This window comes from Thunnus thynnus, chromosome 11, assembly GCF_963924715.1.
Source record: "Thunnus thynnus chromosome 11, fThuThy2.1, whole genome shotgun sequence".
NCBI lineage: Eukaryota > Metazoa > Chordata > Actinopteri > Scombriformes > Scombridae > Thunnus > Thunnus thynnus.
In genome coordinates this window covers 27131955-27158858 of record NC_089527.1, presented here as the reverse complement: position 1 = coordinate 27158858, position 26904 = coordinate 27131955, and the positions used below count along the sequence as shown (strand labels likewise).

General features: G+C 40.6%; 1 protein-coding gene across 5 annotated transcripts; it reads right to left on the bottom strand.

The window, feature by feature from the left end:
- Positions 1-2326: 2326 nt before the first annotated feature.
- rif1 (replication timing regulatory factor 1) lies at positions 2327-26410 on the bottom strand. Of its 5 annotated transcripts, none has more exons than XM_067604236.1 (36): positions 26252-26410; positions 25654-25700; positions 24354-24490; positions 24160-24238; positions 23962-24058; positions 23735-23865; positions 23540-23634; positions 22650-22839; positions 22443-22535; positions 21757-21895; positions 21515-21666; positions 19630-19720; positions 19338-19523; positions 18286-18396; positions 17930-17992; positions 16759-16862; positions 16186-16272; positions 16010-16083; positions 15036-15216; positions 14003-14110; positions 13720-13869; positions 13093-13192; positions 12701-12990; positions 12307-12509; positions 12032-12125; positions 11789-11920; positions 10455-10600; positions 10246-10335; positions 10102-10156; positions 5730-8888; positions 5499-5627; positions 5291-5377; positions 4706-4821; positions 4402-4552; positions 4178-4304; positions 2327-3322 (listed from the first exon to the last, which is right to left on the bottom strand). In XM_067604236.1, exons 3-36 carry the CDS (start codon positions 24467-24469, stop codon positions 3051-3053), a joined length of 7398 nt encoding a protein of 2465 aa, XP_067460337.1. In that variant the 5' UTR covers positions 24470-24490; positions 25654-25700; positions 26252-26410; the 3' UTR covers positions 2327-3050. The 5 variants fall into 5 exon arrangements, with proteins under 5 accessions (XP_067460337.1, XP_067460339.1, XP_067460340.1 ...); XM_067604238.1 differs by having other exon boundaries at positions 10455-10597; XM_067604239.1 differs by having other exon boundaries at positions 16759-16859.
- Between the last annotated feature and the right edge of the window lie 494 nt (positions 26411-26904).

Genomic DNA, 26904 nt, shown 5'->3' with positions numbered 1-26904 from the left:
TCACTTGTGTTCAGAAAAATGAAAAATTCAGTCTTGAAAATGTAAAAATCAACAAACTAACTACCCTTGTCTATTACAATCAATACAGTTCCTTTTCTGAATTCTGCTAACCTCCTCAAAATGCACCTAGAGGGGTTTACCCTGATACATAAAAAACACTGTTTAAATTATTGCCATGACTGCTAACTCTGGCACCGATGCTTCTCCTAGTCAGAGCAGATTAAACTGACTGAGTGTGTTTACAAGCATTGTAATCTGTGTCTTACCTCAGTGTTGTTTCCTCCTCACAGTGCTGTGTGGAAGCTCTCGCCCTGCAGTGGAGATGCTGTTGGAGCGACTTCTCTTCCTGGTCATCGTCCAAGCAGAGCTGGAGCCCAATCTGCTAAGCTTGCACGCTGAGTCCGACTGCTCTCAATAAACTGTGGAAATGCAACGCAGCCTCTGGCAGCACTCTGCAGAAATAATCAGATAATTACTTACACACTGAGCCAAAGAGAGGACTGCTTATCAGGCCATGCTGAGGATGCAACAGTGAAATGAGTCAGTTACAACTCACCTTCTGTCATATTATATTATATTACCATAACTGTATTTCCATTTAGATAAAAGGCTTTTAGCTAACTTCCCCTCAGCGATCAAACCAACTTAATCTAATTCTATAAGCCTGGTGCTTCTTGGAGCTTTTGGGGTTATGTGAGAATATTTATTGAAATACTTTTCGAGTGATAAAAACAACAAAATGCCAAGAAAATTATGACCAAATTTACAGTAACAGTAAGAGGTGTTTTGCTGCCCTCTACTGGTTTAACTTCTCACTTTGCTGCAGTGATGTAGAAGTGTACTCCAGGGTGTGTCAGTACATCCTGACATCACTGTTGGGTGTGGCTTCCATTTCCAATTTGGCAAACAAAATCACATACCATTTGTGTTAACTTGAAGTTCACAAAAATACTAAACATATAAACAACACTATAAACAAGACAGACTTATAAAACAGATTTCATTGTGTTTATGGTGGCTATTTGCCAGACGGAAAAGCAACTGCACTGTCTTTGCCAACATTTGAAAGTTTTGAAGATAAAATAAAAAGTTTCCTAAATATAATCTTTTTAATCTGTCAAGTCACTGGAATTTAGGGCTGCAACTAACAATTATTTTCATTATCAATTAATCTGCCAATTATTCTCGATTATTCATTTTTGTACTTTTTTTGTACAACCAAACGGTCCAAAACACAAAGTTAAGTCAGTTTACTATCATGTGTGACAAAGAAAAGCATCGAATTTTCACATTTGAGAAGCAAAAAAATATGTGTTTCTGTATATAATTGTTTGTAGTGATGTGTGATTGTTATCTGACTAGAAACCAGTTACAAAATTTTCTTTTCGTGTAGAGCTTTCCTGAGCTCTGCTCTTGGAACAGAAAACCAAAGACTTCTCTGAAAATGTAACTGATATTTTTACCTGCTGAATCATCTTTTTTCAGTTTGTACCTGCAGAGAGAAAATACTAGCTGACTTTATAACAGCCTTTCAAAAGTATGAAAAAGAAAAAAAATCAGGATAAAAACATCTGAATTGTACAGCACACCTGTCATGTAAGGTGATTTGTTTAAAACACATTTTAAAAAGTGGTTTAAGTATCACATATTGGTATATCAATGCACATTAAAGTGTTTCATTTAAAAAAAAAAAAAAGCGCACCCAATGATTCAAATAAAATCTTTTTTTTTTTCTGAAGTGTCCTTCCTCAAATCTGGTTGTATGGGTGTGAATCTTCTGTGCAGAATTCTTTGCTCCTACATGATGTTAAAGATTCCCTCCATACATGATTTAGGAAACCTCTGCTCTCAACAATAATTTGTGTCTGACATATTTTTTTCTACAAAAAATGTTACCTCATTAAAAATCCTTAAAATGACATCTACTCCTCCCTCATTGAAAATCTAGAATACATTTGTATATTCATACAAATGTCTCATTTCAAAAGTTTAACTGCTGGACACAAGATGTCTCCTACTTCACTGTAACATCCATTCTCTGTTTGTGCACTGGAGGCTTCAAGTTTCCACATCACACTTGTTTGAGTTGTTCACTGGCCCTCGATTGGCTCCAAACTAGCTGTGATGTCACAAATCATGCAGAAACTTTCCCCATTTGGCAGATAAAATGTGAAACAGCCTTCTAGCATCAATCTCAGAATTTCACTGTGCAGAATGATGTATATGCAAAGATCCAAATGAAGGAACAGGAAGATAAAACACATTGAGTGGAGCAATGTTCATATTAAATGGAAGCCAAACAAAAAGTTTAAAAATGTAATTGCGCTTTAAAAATATCAGTTCTGTCTTTTATTGAAGTATTTAAAACCACAAACAATGAAGTGCAGACCATCGATTAGTCTGTTTCATGACATTAAAAATGTAAGAAGACATTAAGGTGAGATGACAGAAATGTTTAACAAGCTAAGAAACGCTACAAAATATACAAAAGCACAGAAACTGTAAACAGCCTAAAAACAGGCACATGGAGGAATGAAGTGACATGAGAGAAAGGGTATGTAGAAAATTCAAAGTTGTCAACTGCATGTGGAGGAAAAAAAAAAAAAAATGTAATTTTTCTTCTACATACGTTCGTCTTACATCAGTCCTTTATTACAAAGTCTATACAGGACAGTAGGAAAATACCATCCCTGTCCAACCATCACTACTAAAAAAAATAAAATAAAACCAAACTTGATTTCTTCTTCTGACAGCTTAAAAAGTGTAACTGTGCTTCCCTTTGAGTGTTTCTAAAAATATGCTACATTACAGCTGAAGCTAGAAATAAAAATACAGCTGTTAGCATTTATTTTAACATACTTGAAGCAGAGAAAAAGGGGGAAGCCATACCCAGTTAAAAGCATAAAATCCTCCTTTGTAAAATCTGTTGATTTTACTTGAGCAATGATACATTGTTGCAGATTCAGTCTCAATAAATCCAAAAGTCTGGTCTTTTTCTGTGCCTTGTTATGCCCATGCTGCTGTCTCTTCCAGCAGAAGCAGTAGTCTCTTCAGGGTTTGCTATTTGTCTGGCAGGCTCGTGTCTGAAGCTCCAACACCACGCGCCTCATCATGCCTCCTAACTGATCGTGCATCTGAACGAGCTGCTGTGGTGAGCAGCGACTGAGTTCTAGTGGCGACATCCTGCAGGTCAGGACTTCAACTTCTGACAGCAGTCCTTCAGGTCGCTGCTCTGCAGCCAGTGAGTCAAGTGTCAGATTCCCAGAGCGGTCCTCCTCCGGCCTCCCCTCTACAGGAACGGGCTCGTCCACCAGCTCTGTGGCTACAGAGAGAAAAATGCCATTGTTTACATACTTAAAGGAATAGTTTGACATTGTGGAAAACATGCGTATGCTCTTTCTAGTGGATAGATGAGACTGATACCACTTTCATGGCTGTAAAGTAAATATGAGGTTATTGTCAGCAGCCGGATAGCTTAGCATAAAAGCAGGAAACAGTGTGGCTCTGTCCAAAAGATAAAATCTGCCTACTTTCTCACTAACATGTAATATCTCATTTATTTAATCCATACAAAAAAAACAAAGTGAAAAAAATAGTCATTTGACTTTTTACTGGAGGTTCTCGGCTGAAAGCAGTTGCTGGGCAACCAGCAGAGACTCAAGGAAGTTACTGCTTCCAGCCACATAAATAGTCCAGCACATAACGCACAAATGTAGCTTTTAAACATCAGTTTTTGTACTGATTAAACAAACAAGATATTATGTGTTAATTAGTGAGCTTCAGAGGTGCTGGTAGGTATTTTTTTTTTTTTACCTTCAGACAGAGCCATGCTAGCCATTTACCCCTGTTTACAGTCTTTGTGCTAAGCTAACAGGCTATAGCTTAGAGAGTAGATGTAGAGTGGTAGCAATCTCATGTAATTTTCTAACAAAAAGCAACTAAGCATACATCCCAAAATGTTGAATTACTGCTTTAATCATAGAGTGAGATGTAGATTTAGACAATACCCAGGATAACAACTGTATTTCAAGATTAATTTCTAATTTGAACAGCATATAACCTCAGTGACACTGATTTTAATGGATTTTTTGTCACCTTTGGAATAAAAAGTTCAACTGGCAAATGGAGAGAGTGACCATCTTAACATACAAAAGTTATCTCACACACACACACACACCTAGTGTCTCGCCTGAGGTCTTATCCTCCTCATCCTGGTTATGAGGAGCACTCGTCTCCTCCAGTTCTGAGGTCATCATCTCCATTTCATCAAAACTCTTCAACTCGTCACCACCTCGACCTTTACGCTAGAAGAGAAACATTCGCGTCAATACAAATAAAAATTTGCTTTTATTTATTTTTTGGGGGGAAAAATCATCTTTTTAAAAGTTATCTCTGGAATACCTGTTGTTCATAGATTTTAAGTGCCTTCTTGACATTGGAGATCTTTGGGGAGCGAATTGGCAGAGTCTTGATTTCACCAGGAGTAAGAGCACTGAGGTCACCAACTGTTTTGATGTTTCTGGCTCGCACAAGCTGCCCGAAACCACGAGACCTATGAGGGGAAATAACAGCATTTACTAAATAAAAAGATTTGTTTTCATTTTGGCTTGACATTGATGCAAAAACAAGTAATATTTGAATACAGAAGATCAGTTGTAGTTTATGATGCGTTTTCTTTCTTTGGCAGATGCTGCACTGTACTCACCACATGTTGGAGGATATCTGAGACAGCACAGCTTCTACAGGTGCAGAGCAGCCAACAAGGGCAGGGTAGATACAGTCTTTGGAGACAGGTCGAGGCTCCTGGCTCATTTCAGAAATCTGGAGGGGGTGGGGTAGTAATAGAGTTGGATCTACCATTAACACTGAGAGCCTCTAACTGTGAAGCAAACTGTAAGGTTGCATTAATCAGTACTTTTAAATTAAAAAATGAATTAAATAATTCTATTTATATAAAATTGTGGCATTTCTCCATTCAGAGTAGGCGCAGCTGAGATTGACAGTAAAATGACAATAGCTGGTCCACCTTAAATGAGCCTGGTCAGGTTAGGCTTACCCATTGTTGCTAAATTCGGGGCTAACCCCCTCCACTTTTCCAGTAGTTGGTGAAACAACAGACAAGACACTTCTTGGTCTTGAGAAGCTGCATCATTTATTAACTGACCTATCCAGCACATTAGTAAGTAGCTTATAAATAAAGTCAAATATCCAGTGGCTAAAGAGTCAGAACTAGACAAGAACTATAACGTGATGACAATACCGAATGTTCATTTCTTATTCATGTACGTACCAGGCATTTCTTGGAGCTCTTGTAACCTGGACTGTGCAGATTTCTGGGACTCAGGATCAGCAGGCCCTTTGTTGGAGTTGTGACATACTAGAATAAGGAGCAGAAGGTCGTGGTATCAGTTCAACAACGGATCATTTGCTAAAAAAGAAGTTAGGTTCATGTGGATCTGAAATATAGCAATTAAGAGCCATGATGACCTCATTCATACCTTGGGCTGTGGGATGCTGCTAATTTTGGATCTTCTGGGGGAGCTGGTTCTGATGGCCGGGCTGCGACGATCAATGTCATCTGCAGTTTCCTGCTGTTGGATCGGATTAGCAAAAGACACACGCCGGGACTGCAAAGTTGGAGAAAATAAATTTAGTTAGTTCAGGTTTGTACAGTGAAACCTGTGTATTTGAAAAGCATGTTGACAAAGTATATGTTACACTTCACTTACCTTGATAAGAGGTGAGGGAGTCTCCTCTTCTAGTGGTCTTTTCTGGCCCTTTTTAAGAATACTAGTTGAAGGGGAAGCTGAGGGAGACCAGGTTCCTCTGGTCCTGCCACTACAGGGGCTTTGGCCAACATCTGCCCCCATCACAGCCTCCAGGTCCTTCTGCTTCGCTGGAGATTCCTGAACATCATCTTTGGTCGTCGATTCTGAAGTGACTGAAGCGTCACAAACATCACTCAGAGCAGTATCTAAATTTGCGACTGGATCATTCTCAGTGTTGGGAGTCTGGGTTTTCTCTTCATCCTGACACTCCATAACCTGGGTTTTGATGTCCTCAATGTTGTCCTGCAGAGGTGTGACCTCTTCACCAGCACTGGCCTCTGTGAGCTTGTTTATTGATTTGTCTTCTTTGATGAAAACAGACTCTTCCTCCTCTTTTGAAGGCTCATCAATGACATTTGGACACTCCTCCTGGTTTTGTCCAGAAGAGGTACTGTGAGTGTCCTCCACTGGGACAACTGGATGTTCTTGGTGGTCTGGATCCAAATCCTTCTCGTTTTCTGTAACCACATCACCAGGCTCTGCCACTTCAGCCACCTTCTCCTGTGAAGACTCTGAGACCTGCAGTTCCTCTGTTGTCTCATCAGAGGGCGCAGGTGTGTCCACAGCAGACAAATCAGAAGGGCCACAGGGTAACTCTTCCTGAATCTGTTTAGTACTGATCCCGACTGATTCAAGTATTTCAGCCGAGTGAGAGTCCCCCATGTCACTTTCTTGTGATGTATAATCAGCATTTGTTTCATCCTTCTTGGAAGGTGACACACTGTTCTCCTTTGCATTGTCAGTCTCAGTTTTCTCCAAGACAACAGGCTCCAAGGCTACAGTAGCATAAGCCTCCACCTCCATATGTCCTCCTTCATTACTTTGCTCCTCAACGTTACCTGTAACCTGGAGTGATTCAGAACCCTGCAAATCATGGCTCTTTCGTGAATCCTCCAGATCTGTTATATTAGTCGTTTCTATGCTTTGTGGATCTACCTTTTGACAAATATCAGAATCACCCTTAGCAATATCACCACCAATTCTGTCTTTGGGTTCAATAGTGAGAGGACTTGCAAGAGACCGTGCTCGAGGTTTCCTCCCTCTCTTTTTGGGCATGGAGGAATTCTCTCTGCCCTCCAAGGATTCAGACTCTGAAAACTCCATACTGGCCGCCAATGCTTGAGAAGATCTTCGTCTTGAATATCTACCCCGGCCTTGAGAGGACTCGCTTGATCCTGAATTATCTAATGACTGAGAGCTCTCGGGAGTTGAGCTAGGACTTGACTTAGAATGTTCTTCTTGTAACTTGCTCCTTCTGGTCCTACCTCCAATACTAGCCTCTGCCTGACTGACAGCTGACACCATTGTCTGAGAATTAGATCTACTTTGCCTTCGGGATGAATTGCTTGTGTCTTCCGACTCTGCTGCCTCAGATGATGCCTTACTTCTTCTTGATCTACGCTGAGACTGGCTATCAGAAGACAAAGGTGTGATCACTTGAGAGTCCTCTTGACTAAGGTTGTCATCTGTACCTTCTATCGTCTTGTGTTGGTCTTTGACCACATCCTCTGATTCATTCACCAACTGGCTTGTAGTGCTTGTTCTATCTTCAGACTCTCCATTAGTTGGAGAAGAGGCAATTACCTGAGAATCTACCTTTTCCTTTTTGGTCTGTTCCACAAGCTTTAATTCTTGGGATTGGCCATCAGTTTGAGGAGAGGTGATCATTTGAGAATCTTTCTTTGACTCATCTTCATCCTTTTTGGACTGTTCAACAAGCTCAAGCTCAGGGGTGGCAGTTTGGCTAGACTCTGTCTCAGGTAAATCCTTTTTCTCCAATGATTTGCGCAGACGACTGTGCCTTCCCTGTGACTGGCTTTCATAATCAGATTGTGTGTCTGACTGTATGTCAGTTTGGCTAGACTCTTTCTCAGGTAAATCCTTTTTCTCCAATGATTTGCGCAGACGATTGTGCCTTCCCTGTGACTGGCTTTCATAATCAGATTGTGTGTCTGACTGTATGTCAGTTTGGCTGGACTCTTGATCTCTGGCGCTTCTCCTTTTGTGTTCAGGTTTAGCAAGGAACTCCTCTGAATTGCTGTACAGTCTTATCTTCCTGTGTGATCTACCTTGAGAGTTAGTTTGACTTGACTTGCTCATGTCCCTCTGAGCCCTTGTTCGTATTCTGCTATTCTCCTCCTCGGCAGCCTGCTTACTTCTCGTGTTTGGTCTGCCTTGTAGTGTGCTTGACCCTTTATTTTCCTCTCCAGAACGTCTCCTTTTGAGATGAATGTATTTCTCCTCTCGTTCCTCTGGATCCTCTCCAGGCAGCAGAGGTCTGACTCTGTAGCGTCCTGACCGTCTGGGTTCACCTGGAGAAGTCTGGGTCTCAGAGGATTGAGAATCATCCAGACTCTGTAAAGATTCACCTTCCTGGCTTGAGGGTTTCATTTCCTCTAATGTGGAAGCCTTTTCTGTACTCTCCTTGACCTCTGCTTCAGTCTGGGTGTCTGGGATAACATCTTCATCCTCTGTTGGATCACTTGGCAGTCTCTCAATCAGCCTTACAGGCTCACTTTTCTTCCCAGAATCTACTCTGGGCCTTCGAGGGGACTCTTGGATATTGTTCACAGGACACTGCGAGTTCATTTGTCCTGTCTGTGAAGAGTGGCAGTCCTGAGACTTTGGGCCAGTTGCTGTCTGGGAAGCCTGAGGGGAGGATGTCTTGGTGCTGTCACTGTGTTCTTGGCTATTGGAGGTCTTTATGAGGGGACCTGTGAATGTGGATGCAGTGTTGGGACTGGCAGGCTTTCCCTCAGCGTACTTCTCCAAAGTAATAAAGGACTGGCGGCGGCTGCAGGGTTTCTGAGGAGTTCCTGAGACCAAATCTGAAGAGCCAGAGATGTTGGGACTGGTGCCTTCTTTAGCATTTGTGTCCATGTCTTCTGTTCCTACATCACTCTTGGTGTCCTCCATGGAAACATCTGCTGATTGGGGTATCATCTCCTCCTGCTTGTGGTTTTCTGTCTCATTCTCCACTGCCATGGGGCTCACATAGTCTTGAGTCTCTCTTGTTTGAACTTCTGCTTCTTCCTCATTTGCCACAGCTTCCTGAGAAACCTAAAAGAAACCAAATGCAAGTGACTGAATTAGTTAGAGCATCTCTGTTTGCCCTTTTCAGTTATAGTGATGATGAAAACATGATTTCTATTTTCTCTGACCAGTTACTAGTCTCAAATGCCACTGAAATCCTCATGGGCGTGTACTAATGTAAATGTTTCAGCACCCCAAACCTTGTCAATCATTAAAAAAAAAAAGTAGATTACTTTATCAATGGTGACTGGTGTTAAAATACAATTTAAATAATATTTCAGGGTGAGAAAAATAATAAAGCAATATATTATGATATGGTCTCTTGAGATATCAATACACTAGCACCACAGTCTGTTAAGTAATAATAAGGCATAGATGTTTCGTTTGCTGTAGACATTTGCAGTCTGAACTGTTTCACTCCGTCTCGACCTTGATATCTTTTTATTAAATAGGTACCATCATGTCAGTGATGATAAACCATGAAGCCCAATAAAAATGCTTGAGAGACCATAAAGATTTAATTTTTCGTTTTGCTTTGGGATTCATTTAAATGCCTCTACGGGAGCATCATAAAAGCATGTTATGCTTGATAATTTATTGTTTTTCCATGTATTGTAAGAATAAATGGGAGCTACTGAAACTGATTACAGGAAATTGCGTAATTTTCTCCCCCCATCTGATGACGATACCTTCTGGACGCCTTGTGGGATTTTCAACTGGAAGAGAGCCTGGAGCAGATCCAGAACATATTGGAGAAATTACATATCTGGCCTGGGAACAGCTCAAAATGCCCCAGGAAAAGCTGGAGGGTGTGGATGGGGAGAAAAATGTTTGGGCCATCATGCTTACTCTAATGCAACCTAAACCAGTACTCCAATAAGCAATGGAAAATCAATAGATTGTTGATTTGATTTCTGCTCTTTTAAAAAGTATTTTGCCATCTTTCTTCTTTCTTTTACTGGATTTTGATAGTGTCATACTGTGATATATTGTTATGAGACATCACTATCTATCACTGCCTCAATTAATGCTTCAGATTTCTGTAGTAACGCTTTTTGACCTGGAGACAATGCCATATGGGGCATGTTTGCTGTAAAGTGCTGCAAGAAATGTGCAAGGAGCTTTTTTTATTCATATTGTTCTGGCAGTATTAGAAAAAACAGGACAAAACAGGCCCCCAGAGGAGTCTTTCCTGCCAGTGCTAATTTTTTCCCTTATGTTAGTGTGTGTGTTTCATTACCTTGCCTGGAGCCTCCTTGGCAACCATGTCATCTTGTTCAGTTGGCAGTTTGCCCCTGTGGGAAAAATGGTTTCGTCTATGAATACTGCTTTATGGGAGAGTGGGGATTTATTTTGATTTTGGTAGCAGATGCTTTGAACTTACATTGAATCTTCTTGGCTCTGTGTATACTGGCTGAATACCGTGGTATCCAGAGAAGCATCAAGGTTGTTGTACATAGCAGGGATGTCAACCCTAAAAAAAAAAAAAAAAAAAAAAAAAAAAAAGAGCTATACAAAAGACCAACCACTCAGACACTTCAAATGTAAAAACACACTGCTGATAGACAAACAGCCAAAAGGGACAAATCTGACCTTTTAGTCCTCTTCATCTCCTTCTGGTGCTCTGTCAAAACTCTCTCCTTTGTCTCAGGAGGAATGAAGACAAAGTCAATAGAGGCCTCTTCCTCCAAAACTTCTCTGCGGGGAGGCTTGGGAGAGCCAAAGTCCAGCTTTGTCTGCTGAGGAAAAGAAAATGAAAAACAAAAAAAAAAGTTGTGTAATGGTGGAACAAAAACACTCAGTCGTTTGTTTGGGAGGGATACACTTGTGGATTTTTATGACATCTAGCTCTTTTCCAATGGAGGTTAAATGCCTTTATTGTATGCTGCTTTGGACAAAAACACCAAATGAATGTGATGGTAAAGTTAATTTGGCCCTTATCCAATCCTTTAATATTGGGTATCTGCTGTTACCAAGCAATGCTGATTAAATATGTACCTGACACACTGAAACAACAATAGGTGCAGCCTCCTGACTTTGGCACAAATTTTTCACAAGCTATTTAATCAAAATATGAAGGTCCTGGTTCAGAACTATTGAGCTGATCTTAAATTATTCGTATGATATGAATGAAAAAGTTCAAATGGGAGAAAGTGACTCTTGAAATTGACGTGACACAATCTTCTGGAGAGAAGACATATCATCCTTTGGGCGTTGTTGGAAATAGAAACACCAAGATCACTCACAATTGAACAGCAGTGTTACAGATGAAGGTTCTTCCCTCACAAATGACCAGTTGGCTGATTACAGACACTAAGGGTGGAAATCTTTGGGCATCTCATTCGATTCAGAATCTACTCAAAATTGATTCTCGATTGAATAAATGGAAAGGGGGGCACTATTTTTAGGCTCTTACTCCAATGCACCGCTACTCTTTGACAATAAGAAAGAGGGTTAAGAGTTGGAGTTTAGCGAACCTGTGTATTTTGCCAACCAGAAAGTCAGAATTCAGAGTCACTCAGACCATTTGCATATAAGTGACATGTTGCACTGTAGGCTGCTGTAAAGGAGAGCAGCGCTGCAACACTGCCAGGCTGAACAGTGAAGTACAGTAAAGAAAGGATCAACATTTGATCTGCTTTATTTTAGCAGATACCAAACCTTAAGATTGACTTGGAATATCTTTAGATAACGTTTTTTTTTAATTTTTAAATGCTTTCTCTCAGTTTCCTATTAAACACATCTGTTATTTTTCTTGAAAATGGAGCGCAGACAAAACATTCATGTTATCACTTGTGTGTAGGATTGTGCCAGTCATGTTCAAACATTTGATATTTTCATTACCATTCTTGTAGTGTTCAAATGCCTCAATTTGTCTGATGCTGTCAAGACATTAAAATTTAGATTAGACTTAGGTTTAGACTTACAGAAACCGGCTTTAAGGTCTTCGTGGACCTCCTGTCCTTCAGCTCAGCAGCCTTTCCCAGCAGCGAGTCCCTCTTCCCCACAGAGGGAACTGACATCCCGCTGAGCTTGGTCTCCAACTGGGAACTCTCGTTCTGAAGACACACACAAGATCAGCCACAGATAAGAAAAACGACAACACAGAACAGTGAATTACGTTGAAATCACAAAACCAAAAAACGTTAGAGGTGTTCAGGGCAACTCACTGAATACGGCCCACTGAGCTCATCAGGAACACTGATAACTTCAAAGCCAGGAAGAATGATTGGAGTCTTGTGCTTTACTTGACTCAGTATTGGTCTGTGTAAAGAGAAATTACAAAATTGATAAATTATTGTAAGCTCAACTATGCAGATCTTATATAATTTATGGTTTATTCTGTCAAAAAGAAATGTAAACATGTATGAATACTTATACATGTGGCCTTTTCATCTGGGTGAAAATGTGAATGCAGCATTAAATATGACCTGAAGATTTTCACCTGAGCTCCTCTGGATAAGTTAGGCTGACTGAGTTGGCGAAGGTGGAGTTCCAGAAGTGGGCGACTGACGTGCGGAGCTGCTTGTTCTTGTGTGGAAATACCACGCAAAGCAGAGGAGACAGCAGAGCCAAGAGTTCATCATTGTAGGCCAAAGTAGAGCTGCTCTGCAGGCAGCCGAGAACCTCACCGAGAAGCTTCTCCAACTGCAGGAGGCAGAGGGAAAATAAAGCAAATTATTTTTTAAATAAAGCAAGTTATTTAAAAAATAAAAAAAATTGGGCAAGAAATAGTTATCAGTTTCATTCAAGGCCTAATTGCTATTATCACTGCCATCATTGTCTTATTAAAGTTCCAGGGTTTGTAAAGACTGTACCCATTTGATAAAAGAACCCACCTTTGCCAGAATCTGCGAGGTGAATTTTGGTGACTCACTGGCTGCCTGTTCGTAGAAGACAGTGAGAGGCTGAATCAGAGAAGTCAGCACCTCCTGGACAGCGTTGGCAAGGACCAGGTTTGTGAAGAGGGCAGACAGGATGGAGACCAGGGCCACTCCTGTGCCCTCAGTGGAAGCCTCAGGGTCCTTCAAATACACATCTAGACATTGTACCAGCAGGGACTGGAAGGTGGACAAGTTCCCCAGAGCTTTATTTCTCTTTCTTGTCCAGATTACTGGAGTGTGAGGAGCTGGAGGAAAGAAAAAAGAAAACAAAAATTCACACAGGGGACTTGATTTAAATCAATAAAGTGTGTATTACACTAAGCTAAGGTTAGCTCAAGTTTCCTTACACTTCAGTTTTTGCTGAAATAGAGGTGTGTACGGAGAGAAGTCCACACACTCCACCATGACTTGGAGGATACTGGCAACAGCGTTTAATGTTGACGGAACCTGGGGGATCAAATAAGGGTTCTTTTCAAAACAAATAAAACCAAAACTTCAATACTATTGAGTGTATTAAGTGTAACTGATTTTTACAAATATTTATAATATACATTTCTGCAGTCATGCTAAAATATCAGGGTTTTTATTTTGTCATTTCTCATTTATTCATTTAGACATAAAATACATCCTAACTTCCAGACGTGAACTAAATTGTGGGAACAATATTCCTGGTGTTGGCACAAGAGTGACTTAAACTTGTGGGTGAATCATTTTAGGTTTAAAAGCGAAATGTGAAAACATAGTAAAAATTACAAGTCATGTTTTCTCGTTATGACAAACAGCTGAGCAGCTGGGCTTATTAATCCCTGCAGCTATATTTTCATGCTTTCGCATCCTCTCCCACATAATTGCTGAATTTTTCCAGGTTGGCAGTTTTTAAATAGAGTACTGTTTGTGAAATGGCCAACATTGTATTACATATTTGCTTAGGTGCTTACTTATTGTGGTTTTAACATGATGCTAATTCTACTCACCATTAGGGCATCTTTGTCCATTGCGGCGGCCATCTTTGCACAGAACTCCTCGCAGCAGATGTTTTCCTCAGCTGTGACCACCAGCGCTGAGCAGCGGGCAAACACCTTGTATAGCTTGGACCACGTCGACAGCATTGACTTCTGGGATGCCTGAAAAAAAGAAATCAGAGTCAGACCATTCCCAGCGGACAAACTGAAAACAGGATGTTGGACCGGTTGGGCCACTTTATGGTGTAAACTGAACGTATGATGATCAAGTAGTTTAAGCTTAAGATATACAGACCTGCTGTAGCGGTGTACCACGTAGTAGATGTGTGACTGGGAACAACAGGGCAGAGTGCATCGCACTGAAATTGTGCTCCAGGGCGTCACCTTGGTTGACTTCATTAGACTGTAAAAAGCAAAGATTTAGAATATTTCTGTGTGAGATAAAATTCATTTAGTGCTTTGCTGCCATCATAACTGCTTCATGTGCTACAGTAATATTTTTACCATAAAAAAAATCACTTATGTAATTGTAATTATTGTAATGTTTCTACTTCAAATCAGGTAAAAACACAGGTTACCAGTCAAATGTAAATGCCAAAGAGATCACCACCATCACCAAGTTTTGTTTCTGTGTGAGTCAGTTACACTCCAGCGTCTGCTGATACTGAATCCTGATTCACTGTTTAGATATTCTTGGATAATACAGCTGTTTTATAACATCATGACTCTGCATTAACAGATTACCTGCATCACAGCTTTTAATGGTTTACTTTTGTGTTTTGTAAAATATCTGTGGAGATAAGAGTGTCACTGTCCATCTGGTGCGGCAGGAAGGTTTGAACAGGATTCAAACCTTGTTCATTGTTTTGTTTTTTTCCTGTAACATGATGCAGCAAATGCAGTTTTTAAACCAACAGCGGAATTTTATAGATGTGAATAAACTGCAAACTATTACTACAGACAGAAAAACGATTCTAGAGCATCTCCGCTCACTGCTTTTTTTTTTTTTTTTTGTGCTATCTTATCAAGGTTATTATTTTTCGGGATTTCTGTTGCCCACACTGGTGTGTTAAAAAAATGGTTCAATTAGCCAAGATAATAAACTTGCAGATCAAGGTGGCACGGACTAAAATCCAGATTAAAATTTGAGATATTAAATAAGCATCCCTACCCAACCTTATTTCAAAATCAGATTTTGTCCTCTACTTCTTATTGACACAGTGAAACTAACTCTGTCATCTGGATATTACATGACAACAACACTGATCATCGGTTCTGTTTGGCTACCCCACTCCTATAAGTTTCACTGCCGTTGCTTCTCTGCGTACCTGTGTGATGGTGTCGGTGAGCGGGCTGACCATCACGCTCCACATCCTCCACAGCTGCTCCTTGTTCTGCAGAGACGCAGCGCTGTGGCTGATGGCACCCAGCACCGCCTCCCCAAACGCCAGAGGGGAAGTGGGACCCGACAAGCCACAGCCCACCAGTGTTTGAAGGCACTGAAAAAACCTGCAGACAAAAAACGCATTTATTGAATAATTTAAGATATAAAGCATGTTATAAATTCATAAATCAAGCATTGATATAGCTTAAAGATGTATTAGGTTGGTTATTATTTTTTAGGGCTGAGATGTGAGGAGGAAAAAAAATTATTACTCTACTCAGTTCATTTAGTGTAATAGTACAAGTGTTATATTTAACATCACAGTTATTGTCAAAAATAAATGTGATTGAAATGTGGTACCTACTGGGCTAAAATCTATCATAATTATGACAAAAATCTGCTGCAAGCAACAATAAGGCTCTAGTCTTGCAATTTAGTGAAAAATTGATCAAGTATATATCAAACTGTGAATGCCACATTAGTGGGCTGTTGAAAAGGACTTTTCTCTGACATGGTAACCAAAGCATCATGTTCACAACTCTTCATTACATGCACAAAATATTCAGATTTTGCCCTTATTCCGAAAGACAATATTCCTACTAAGCTGTTTACATTGCTAATGATAATGAAAATTCCACTAATATTCCCGTTTACATGCAGAGAGTTTCACTTTCAGGGTTCAGCACATCCAGTACCGAGGCTGTCCCATGATGTTTAGGCTACTACACTGCTGAGTGTTCTTGGTGCATCAAACCCACTCAAACATAGTCACTGACTTGTAATAAGTCAGTGAATAACCTTTACAGACTAAAACTAAAAGGCAACTGTGGATTTTTTTTTTGCTTTGGTCTGGACTGAGAGAACAAAACTACACATGTGAACAACTGACAATTTTAGTGAATAAATAATCAGTCCCACCTCTCATCCTCTATATATGCTGAGAGCATGCTGCTTTTGTAGAGGAGAAGAATGAGGAACAGAGCCGGTGTTCCCTGGGAAAAAGGAAAACAAAGGTTTTAATCATCTTTGAGAGCATTTGCGCGAAAGCTGTTTAACAAATATGTGATGTGAACTGTAGATCCAGAGGCACTCACGTTTAGTACATCCATCTTGCCCACTTGGTAGGAGGCAGAGCCGAGGACTCTGTGGGGAATGCCTTTCACTGTGGCTTCAAACAGAACCTGAAGTACAAACAGACATCTGTGTTTAAGCAGTTTCATCTACAAAACCTTCTAACTGTTGAAATATATAATAAACTTCAATCACAGTCAGCTGAGAGAGGCTGAGAGGAGTTGCTGTGATAGGAAATGTAACCCAATCATTTTTTAAATGCTGGTATTTAAAATTGAGTATAAAGAAAGAAAAGTACTTCTGAGAGGCATGTTGTGAAGTGGTTCCAACTACAAGAATAAATTACAGACCTGCAAAGTTTAACACTAGCTGTTACTAATACCATAAAATACTTGCACTAAAGTTTTATCATTACACATACACACAATATTTTTGAAGATCCCAACCATCTATTTTTTGTTTGTACAAAGTTTTTGTTTTTCACACACAAAATGACAATAATAAACATCAAATGTATATAAAAATCATATGTGGAGCAACAAATGAATGAACAAAATTAGTAGCATTGAACTGTGCAGATGTTTAAACTGTCTTACCAGGACTTTGTCTGCAGGCAGAGCTTCTGAGGTGACGATGCTCTGCAGAGCCTGAAGCATCAGCGTCAGTACTTCACAGCCCTGACGATCCTTCTTACTGCCTACTGACAGCCGGGGATGTCAACACAAATGACTTTCAAAACCCCATCAGCAGAATGCCAAAAGCAAACACATTCTTACAGAGGCTAAAACTTAAGAGAGTTGGTGGAGAGAAAATTTGTTTAAGACTTTGAGAGCTGGAAATGTGTCTGATAAAGAAGAAGAGAGTCATCATTGGGGACACACCCCTCAGTGTTTTTTTTCTCTTCACAGCAATCCAGACCGAAAGTTTCTGAACGCTCTGACTTAAACTGATGACAGTGAGAGTGGGCCGGCAGGAGACGAGGACGAGGTCTCGCTAGTCCTCCTCCCGACTGACAGAGTCCAGACCCAATCAGAGTGCTCTATGTGGAGCTACTGGGTGGGACCCACAACTTTAAGAGCCCACCCTGCTGAGCAGCAGCCACAATCACATTTGAAAGAGCAGTTTATAAAGATGTTGGCATAAAGCAGACCACTTAAGTGTTCATTTCATATCTGGAAATTACTGGCAAGTTATCATGATTCATCTCATCAGTTCTGCAACAAAACATTCATTATTGGGGCAAGAAAAGCCACAAGGCACGCTAATAAATGAACAAATATTCTGCAAATCTCATCAACTTTTTTTAAAAAAAAGGAGCTGGCTACTTGTCAAAGACTACATTTCATTCTCACAGCATGTTTATAAATCACTAAAAACACTCAAACAGGAAGCTATGTTGTGTTTACTGCTCAACAAAAGTATAAAATGCAGACAAATCTAATTAGTAAAAAGGGAGCAGCTTTCTCTGATAAAGCTGCCTTTTGAAAGTTTTCAAATAAACAGATATTCTTAAAAACATACTGCAGACGTTAATGAAGAGCCTGATTCTACAACTCCTGTCGGAGCTCTGACTAGATGCGTACAAAGACATCCACAGCTTTTCTTATCATAACAGTGCAGTTAAGCAGCTGGATTGGACAGCAGAGTACAGACAACTGTTTGTAAATTAGCATTTGTTGCAAAGATGGAACACATGAGCCTGGTTTGAGATTAATTTTCTCCAAATCTCCTACACCATACAGAATGACTGAACACCTCAGTACTTACCAGACTCAATAGTTAAGTTGACAAAACGAACGAGATTGGTCCATAAGAGAGCCAGAAGGGAATCTGAAGGAAGGTAGAAGAGAGGAAACCATGACTACACCTTGTGTGCATGAGAGCAGGTTGAGGCAGAAAAATCAGTAAATTTCTGTCAATAAACAGAACAGTTTCCATATTTATGGGCCCTGAGCCTTTACAGACACATGGCCTCCTACAGTTTATCCAGTTTAAAAAACTGGCTTAATTCTACTTTGGTAACAATCGCTAACAATCAGTCGGATGCTGACGGGAGAAGATGGAGAGAGGATTCAATTCAACCTTTTATAAACTACACGATGAAGTGAAGCTGTCAGGTTTACCTGGGGCGTCTTTGCCGATGCTAGTGATGCCATCTCTGATGTTTGAGATGAGCACAGCAGCATGTTTAGTGAAGGAGGAGGCAGCATTGAGGAATGGGTGGTTCAAGGGCTCTGGAAAGAAAAGAGGATTGTGGGAAACATGTTAAATTGTACTATTTATTTATCCACTTAAGATACGCTATGTAACACAAAGGCTGAACTGCTGATGAATAAGAGCCTGACCTGATCATGAGACTGAATTACCATTTTGTTTTTACTTCATCATTCAGTTTGACATTGTGTTCTAGACACAGAGGCCGTGGTAGTGCTTGAATAAAAGCAACGATTTAAGAGCTGCTATTTAAGTCAGCTATCAATCTATGCAACTATAAAGCTGCCTCATCCATGCTTGTCACCATTTTTTCTGTCACTTTTTTCAGCCTCTGACAAAAAGATAATGACACCGTTCTTAAGCTTACAAAGCTCTCATTGGCTCGACTGTTTTTCATTCTAGGGAAGCAGCCGTCAATTAGCACAACACGAGACGTATTTGAATTACTGGAAAAAAAAAAAAAAAAAAGTGGACAGCAATTCAGAGGACTGAAACAGGCTATTGAGAACATTTCCTCACCATTTGGGAATGTTTGGATAAAAGTGCTAAACATAAATGCAGCCACTAACTGGCTATTCATGAGTAGTGTTAGACAGACAGAGGAAACACTGTTTTTGTGGCCAGGTTATTTCCATCCTTGCTGTCTCAGTTGTCCGTTTTGAGGGAAACTTTGAAAATGCACGACCACACTGACCATAAGCCACATCTGCACAGCATTTATAACCTGCTGGATGTTTAGCCCGTCACACTGGGGTGGTGCATTTTGTCAACTTAGTCTGTGTGAGTCCATTAAGATGCCAAACCTAAATACAACCTAGTGTGATTGTCTTTGCAGCTTCAGTTGAAGGATGAAGTACAGAAGAACAAATACAAACAGAAGTGACAGAGCAGGTCAACGTAAATGTACGGTATGAATTGCAGCGTTATGGACGACAGGGTAACGTGTGGCTCTGACTCTCACCAAGACTCAGGATGAGTTTGTGCTTTGCTGCCATGGTAACGACATCTGGTCCCAGAAAATAATGGAGCAACATCTCCAGACCCAGCAGCTGGATGGAGGGGAAAGTGGAGGGGAGCTGGATGCTGGAGTTCAGGCTCATTCGAGTCGTGTTGGCCGGGCTGTTGAAGCCTGGGGTGCCTGCAACAGCTGGAGAATAATACAAAATACATTATCACCACTGCCAGTCTGTGTTACCTGGTCTAGTACATCATACAGGGGACTGATATGTCAAAGTGGATGTACAGAAACGTACCAGCCTTGGGTGTGCCAGGTGTTGTAGCACCGTTTTGAGTAACAGAAGAGGAGGGTGATCCAATGGTGCACTGGAGCAGAGGTACAGAGACCTGCAGACACACAAATACTGTTCACTTACACCACAATGTTTTACCCTGCAGTACATCAAGTTAGTGCATCATGTCTAAACTCTACACCTCATATCATGAACAGGCTTTTCATATATTATAATTAGGTTAAACACAATACAGATATATTTAAAAAAAAAAAAAAAAAAAAAAACCTTATGTTATGAAAGTTATAGTAATTTAACAATTGGAAATAGTTTGTTTTGGGACAGCATTCATCTACATTTACTAAATAAGATCCAATAACCTCTTCATACTGGCTGTATGTCTTCAACCTGTTTGAGCCAGTCATATGAGACTACCAGAGGCGGGAATCTTTCAGAATCTCATGATTTGATTTAATTCTGATTCTTTGGTGTCTGATTACATTCAGACTTGATTCTGGATTGAATGAACAGAAAAGGAGGGACAATTTTCAGTCTCTTGCTCCAGGATACTGTGTGTCAAACCATCCCTGCTGTCCTTATTCCACTGAAATACAATATGAAACATAACTGGCAGATAAAATAAATGTTCCGCAGCCTTTTTATTTTAAAAAGTTAACTGCATTAATTAATCAATTTTGAAAGCATCTTACAGTCTCCTGCCTGTATGATAACAAAATGAGGGGGAGGAGGAGGAGGAGTGCTCCACTTTATTGTTATTAACGTCATGTCTCCAGCAGTGCAGAGCAGCCTCTCTGCTGCACCGTTAGCTCCGGGGAAAGACATCACTGTCCAAGACACTGAGTGGCTGCTACGCTCAATTAACATTAGTCTCCGAGTGTCGGTGGAGAAAGTTCATAATATAATTCACGTTTGCAGGTAATTATTTAATCATTAAATCAAAACATGCTTGCAACCGCTGCGTTTTGTGAAGATAACTCTAGCGTGTGCGTGATGTAGACTGTCCAGGTGCTACACTGCCCTCACAGCTGAGTTCCACCTTTTTCATTCCGTCAACGTCACGTTATAACTAACATTTAGAAAATCAATTTGACATTTGCAAATCAATGCAGAATCATCAACATCCACACTGCGATGCATCTAAGAATCGATTTCTCCTCTACCCCTACAGACTACTGTCACAGGTTATTCCTTCTTTGTCACCACTGACAGAACTTTCCTGACTGCTCAACAGTAAAATTACACAGAATTTCAAAAGTAACAAACAGTCCTCTCTGCACACTCGCCCACTTGTGTGCAAACAGGATTTATACAAATAACCACTGAGCTATAAAACACATCACATAGATTTAAATGCTTGTTTTACATTTATGGTCACTATTCAGATGCCACTGACTTACTTTCTTTGAGCTGCTCTCTGACTTTACATTAAATAAGTACAACTAAATATAAACAAATGTCTTGATTTGCATAACAGTAAAAAAACTGAAGAATTTGTCTGTACATGGCAACATGTGAGAAAAAAAAGACATTCTAATGGTTACTACTGTGCATCCTTGCATAGATAACTTAGACCTTTTTAAAATTGATTTGAGTCAGCGTTGAACATGCACGGCTACATCAGTGTATTTAGAGTTCACATCCAAACATGCAGCATTTCACAAAACCATTTAAGTTAAAAAATGCTCTTCCAAGCATTAAGGGGACAAAACGTTTTGAAAATGATCAAGCCATGAAGTCATGACAGTAAAAGCACCATCACCTTCAGCCCATAAGATAATAAAGAGACAATGAAGAGATGCGACCACTGATATACAGCAATCTAGGTGTTGTTTTTTCTCATGCAAGCTAGTTGGGACAGGCGAGTGAGGGAAGGAGGAGCGTGTCGAACCTGATCAAAGTTGGTTGACAGGTTGGGCCCGAGCTGGACAACCAGGTACCACCAGACCTCCACCTTGGTGAGCAGCAGGGGCTCCGTCCTCACGTTGATGGATATGAGGGGCTGCATCAGGAGCTTCATGCGTTTGGCGCTGCACAGGATATCTTCAGGAGTGACACGTAAAAAAATTAAAACTCTGCCGTGATGACTGTGAGGAACTAAATCTAAGAGTTCAACTTGGATCAGCGGCTCACCTGGATTGAGGGCAAAGTTGTCTATCAGGCTCTTCCAGGCAAGGAAGGCAATTTTCTTGATGGTGGGAGAGGAGCTGCGGAAACCCAGCTCCTCCAGATGCAGCAGCGAGTTGATGAAAGGACCTCCTTTGTGGAGCAGCTGTGTACAAAACACAACAAGTTTAATATAAGTATAATTAATATAATAATTTGTTTCATAAAGGCTTAATAAAACTCCAGCTTTCATGCTGTCCAATGTGACCAGCTCAAACTAATGCCACTTGCACCTTCAGACCTTTCAGAATTTCACTTCTTCTAAAAGGACAGATCTTAGACCTCTGTTAAGTGAACTGCTTTGCATTTTGAATGGACTAAGTATTTGTCCTAAACCTTGGGAAACCTTGCAGAGAGCACATTGCAGACCAAGTTTTCATTGCCCCATAACGTTGAACAATGAGTCTAGACAGTCCAGTCCAGTTATTTTTCTTGGTCTAAAGTGTGTCTACATTAAAATTAGTAGCAGAACTAAATCTAAGCCAAGAATGTTTCTGATGCGCTTTAAGTTTGTAGTATGTCTAATCTGCCTCTAAACAAAATTCCTCTTCCTTTATGGACAATATTGATTTGTGGAGAAAAGGGGCCACGTTCAGTCACACATTCATGGATTTGTACTGTAGAGACAGAACATGAGGGCAGATATGCTTTACCTTCCCTAGAAGTTTCACAAATAAGGGCCAGAGCTTCAGGACGTTTGTTTCATTCTTGGACATGAAAAGCTTTTGCAGCTCTGGAATCAGTTTCTGTGAAGACAAACATAGAGGCATGTCAGCAGAGGTTTTTTTTTACAGTACAAAACAAAATCAAAAACTGAACTACTGAAGCCTTGTTACTAAGAAACACACAGGGTTACTCACCGGGGACATTATTGGTTCAATGACAGCAGCCACCTCCGTCTGTTTTTCCAGGAGCAGAGGCATGCCCATCTCCATGGCTGCTGCGGCTCGTAGACGAACCTTGGAGGCGGAGTGCACCACTAGCGGGATGACCAGCTTCGCCCACCGCACCGCTCCACTGCCCATCTGGTTCGGCACATGCTCCAGCATCCTGTAAAGACCAGGAAAAATATGAACCAACTCTTGAAGTCAATATACAGTGGTAAATGACATGTTTATTCAGCATTGACGTCACAATGTACTCATGTGCAGTAGATATGATGCAATCTATACAAAGCAATAAGGAAGCCCTAGTTCCTCTGCAATCAGCTAAAAAAAAGACGCTACAGAAGTTAAATACTGCTAATTATGACTGATGAAACTTTTTTAGAGGCCTAATCAGTGTTTCAAATTTAAACCCTAAAGCTTGACGATTAAAATTCAAAGCTCAGGTCTGGAACCTTCCATCACTCTAAAACTCATTTACAGATTTTGTTGTGCACAGACAAATACTAGACAACAACTAAAAGCTTGTTTATGTCAGTCATGGCTGTAAATACAGGAGTAAAAGGGTCTAATTAAATCTAATGATGATTTTTCAAATTGAAAAAATTCCTGTCTTGTACCTGGTCAAAGAAAGTTGCAGAAAGATCCTTTAATATGGAAAATGAACGCTGTGTGTCAGATTTGTACTATTTTGCGCATTTTTCCAACCACCAAAAACAACGGAGACACATAAGCACATTCATTCCTTCTATCTAACAAACCCCAGCAAAGTCTTAACCATTGTACAACAGATCCGTGTGTTTCGTGTCCTGTTTGCAATTACCAATATTCCCATCAAATAACGAACTAGCATGACCAACTTTTACCTGATGACAACATTCAAGGCCTCATGCTCCATTACAACAGACTGGATGTCCTCTCTGCTCCACACACTCTCCAGGGTGTCCAGTATACACGGCACCTAAGCAGAGGAAACATTGATCAATACAACAACGGCCTGACACCCCTGAAACTACATTATATTACTCCAGACCTAAACCTTTACTGATACCAATACTTACTTTTTTGGCGACCACATCTGGAGGAAAACTCTGTTTTGAGATGACCCATAATGCTCTGGTACATGTATTTTTATCTGTCGATTTCACCACCAAGGAGCAAAGTGCTGATAGTATTTCTGCTGCAAAGGTTTCTGGAAAACAAACAGAAGACAGAACACTCTCAGCAGCGATTTCATAACCATATCATGTAATCCCAACACTTTTAACTCTGAAGGAAAGTTGTGTACCAGGCACTCCAGAGACGACGTGAGAATGATACACACAAAACCCTAAAGCTTGCAAGGCAGCTTGGCTCAGCTCGGCGTTGGGACTGGTTATGTGAGCCTGGAAACGACATGAGACAAAAACCAGATTAGGTATAATACTTCAATATAAAAACAGGACTTAATAGTTCTATATGCATTAATGACATACAAGAGACTCACCAAGATGGCTTTACCCAAACGAGAAAAGTGCTTTTCAACTGCAGGGAGAAACTGACGGCCCTCCTCTCCGCTGAGCCGGCTGCAGATAAGAAATCATTTCCCCTCACTCACTTTTAGTTGTAACACAATACCAACAATAACAACTCTTGCAATATATCAAGAGGATGGTGAAGGACCAAGCACTAGTGACCTACTTGGCGATGGTGAGGTAGGCGTCTGTCTGCTCGGACTGTCCAGCAGCACTGTCCTCCAGAGACTCCAGCAGAGGGAGGAAGCTGGAGTTGCTGGGAGGCCCTGCCGTCGCCATCATTATTACTCACCTCCGCAAGGCCTTAAAAAGAGAAGCAGAGTAAGCAGGAGGGAGTCAGGAAAACAGCGATTAGCTACGTTGGGAAACAAAGGACTGGGGGAGTGTAGATAGGAGCTGGTGGGTTGATCCCTGGCTACAGCTGACCACATGTAGCAGTGTCCTTGAGCAAGACAACAAAATCGCAAATCGCCCTTGATTTGATTGTAAAAATGTAAATTGTTTTGGACAAAAGTGTCTGCTAAAAGAGAAAGAGGAACCTGGACCTCGTTATTGTCAAACAATACACAATTAACCAACTAATTGGTTGACAGAGAATTAATTGGCTAACTGTTTTGAATCTATTTGTTGTTTGAGTCATTTATCAAGCAAAAATCTCTCTGGTCTCAACTTCTCAAATTTGAGAATTTGCTGCATAGACTATACTGCACTATACCATGGCTCCAGTTAAAAACGGAAATCATTGTTGTTGCAAAAGCAGAACAAACAACAAAGACGGATGTTCCACTTCAATTACTAATAGTTCAAACCAAGCCAGAAATCTTGGACTCAAACCTAAATTTTAACATCCACATTAAAGATAATTACATGAACCGTCCAGACCTCCAGATCTGGGACAGGTATGCTCGCTGACCTCAGGGTCAAAAGAAGCAGTTTTCAGTTTTCATGCTCCACACATCTGGAACAAACTCCCAGAAAACTTGAGGTCTGCTCCACCTCTTTTTAAAATTAAACCAGTCTGGGTCCACTGCGCTGTAACTATCATTCAATTTTATCTTCTCTTGCTTTACAATTTTTTACATCCTGTGTGTCTTTTAGTGAGGTGCAAGACATAAACTTCAAAGAACCGTCATACTGAACAGAAATACGGCAGGGTAGAACAGTGGTTCTCAAAACTTTTTCACATAAAGAACCCCTAACCTGAAACAAATTAAACCATAGACCCCCATTTGATAAAATTTTGTCCCAAGTTCCCCCATCAAAGACTTTTGCTTTTAGATGTTTTATTACATAAAGTGTATGAGACCCATGACCAAAATAGTGATAATGTGTTGTGATAATTATGGATGGAATTATAGTGGAAATAAATTATTCCCCTTTTGCTGGGAACCCCCCTGAGGAGGCCTGGGGGTCCCCAGATCCCACTTTGAAAAGCAATGGGGTAGAAAATAAATTAGTGGACATACCTCTCTGATTTAAGTCGAGCTGTGTTCACCCTCCACTATATCCAGAGCTGTGAACATGGAGCAGATGAAGACAAAGGTTAAACTCTGCAGATGTGTGTGGACATTAGCTGCCAATGAAAACAGAGTCTCTTGAGTGAAACTTGTCTAAGTTAATGAGTGTGTGTGTGTGCTGCTGAATGCTACCCAAGGCCATGTAGCAACTTCCTCTCGGACACTCAGAGGAACCAAAACAAGTCAGTCAGTGTCCTGCTGTAATTAACAGCTTCGTCACACTGCAACAGCTGTCCTCTAGCATTATTTAGGGAAACGTAAAACCCCCTGTACACATGCTGAAGCATACAGGGGAACAACATTAGCCTGCTAATGTTAACTAGCTCTAACAGGTTAGCAGCGCTAGCAGGCTGCATGTCGAGTCTGTAGCTGGCAAAGTTTGATGCACACAGGTGGACAACACTTGCTGAGCTCACACCACGGGGACTTTGCCTCACCTGTCTGCGGAAAGGTGCTTATTTATATTCTACGACAAGCAAAAAAACAAAGCTAACAAACAGATATTTACACTTGCACGTTTGACACACACGCAGCCTCCACCGCTCACCATCAACGCCAACAAAGAGCTCCAGCTGTCTGCCTCAGTGTGTGAAGCGTGTTAGTCTGCACTCCAGCGTGGTATATTTTATATTTTATCTCGCTTCTTCTGCTGCGCCTTGTGCTGTTGCCCCGCGAAATTGCTGGCGCCAAACCACCACGCTGACGTACAAAATTACCTTTGACCCCGCATACGTCACACTCAGGACCACCCATTTCACCTTATAAGGTAAACGACCGGCTTCTTCTTCTTTTTCTTCTTTTGGTTTAACAATAAGGGGATATAAAGTCTATCTATCTATTAAACAGATTTTAATGATATTTTAGTGATCTACAAAGGACTGATGTGACTCATTCATGGATAGCATTAAAGGTCAGTCCTCATGGATTTACAGAAGAAATTGCATTATCACCTCTCCATCACTACGTGTCAAAATGCAGCAGAGTGCAAAGTGATTTCTCCTTTGAGTCTTTGACTTCTATTATGAACTAGAACAACAAAGACAAACTGTACACAAGAAAAAGAAAACTAATGATGTGCAAAGTCTAACAAAATTTTGTGCCTGTCTGGCAATTATAGTACACTAAGGTAGATGAACATGCAAAAATACCTTTAAAGAACAAAATGCAGTATATAGATGACATTTTCCTCTCAGAATCCCT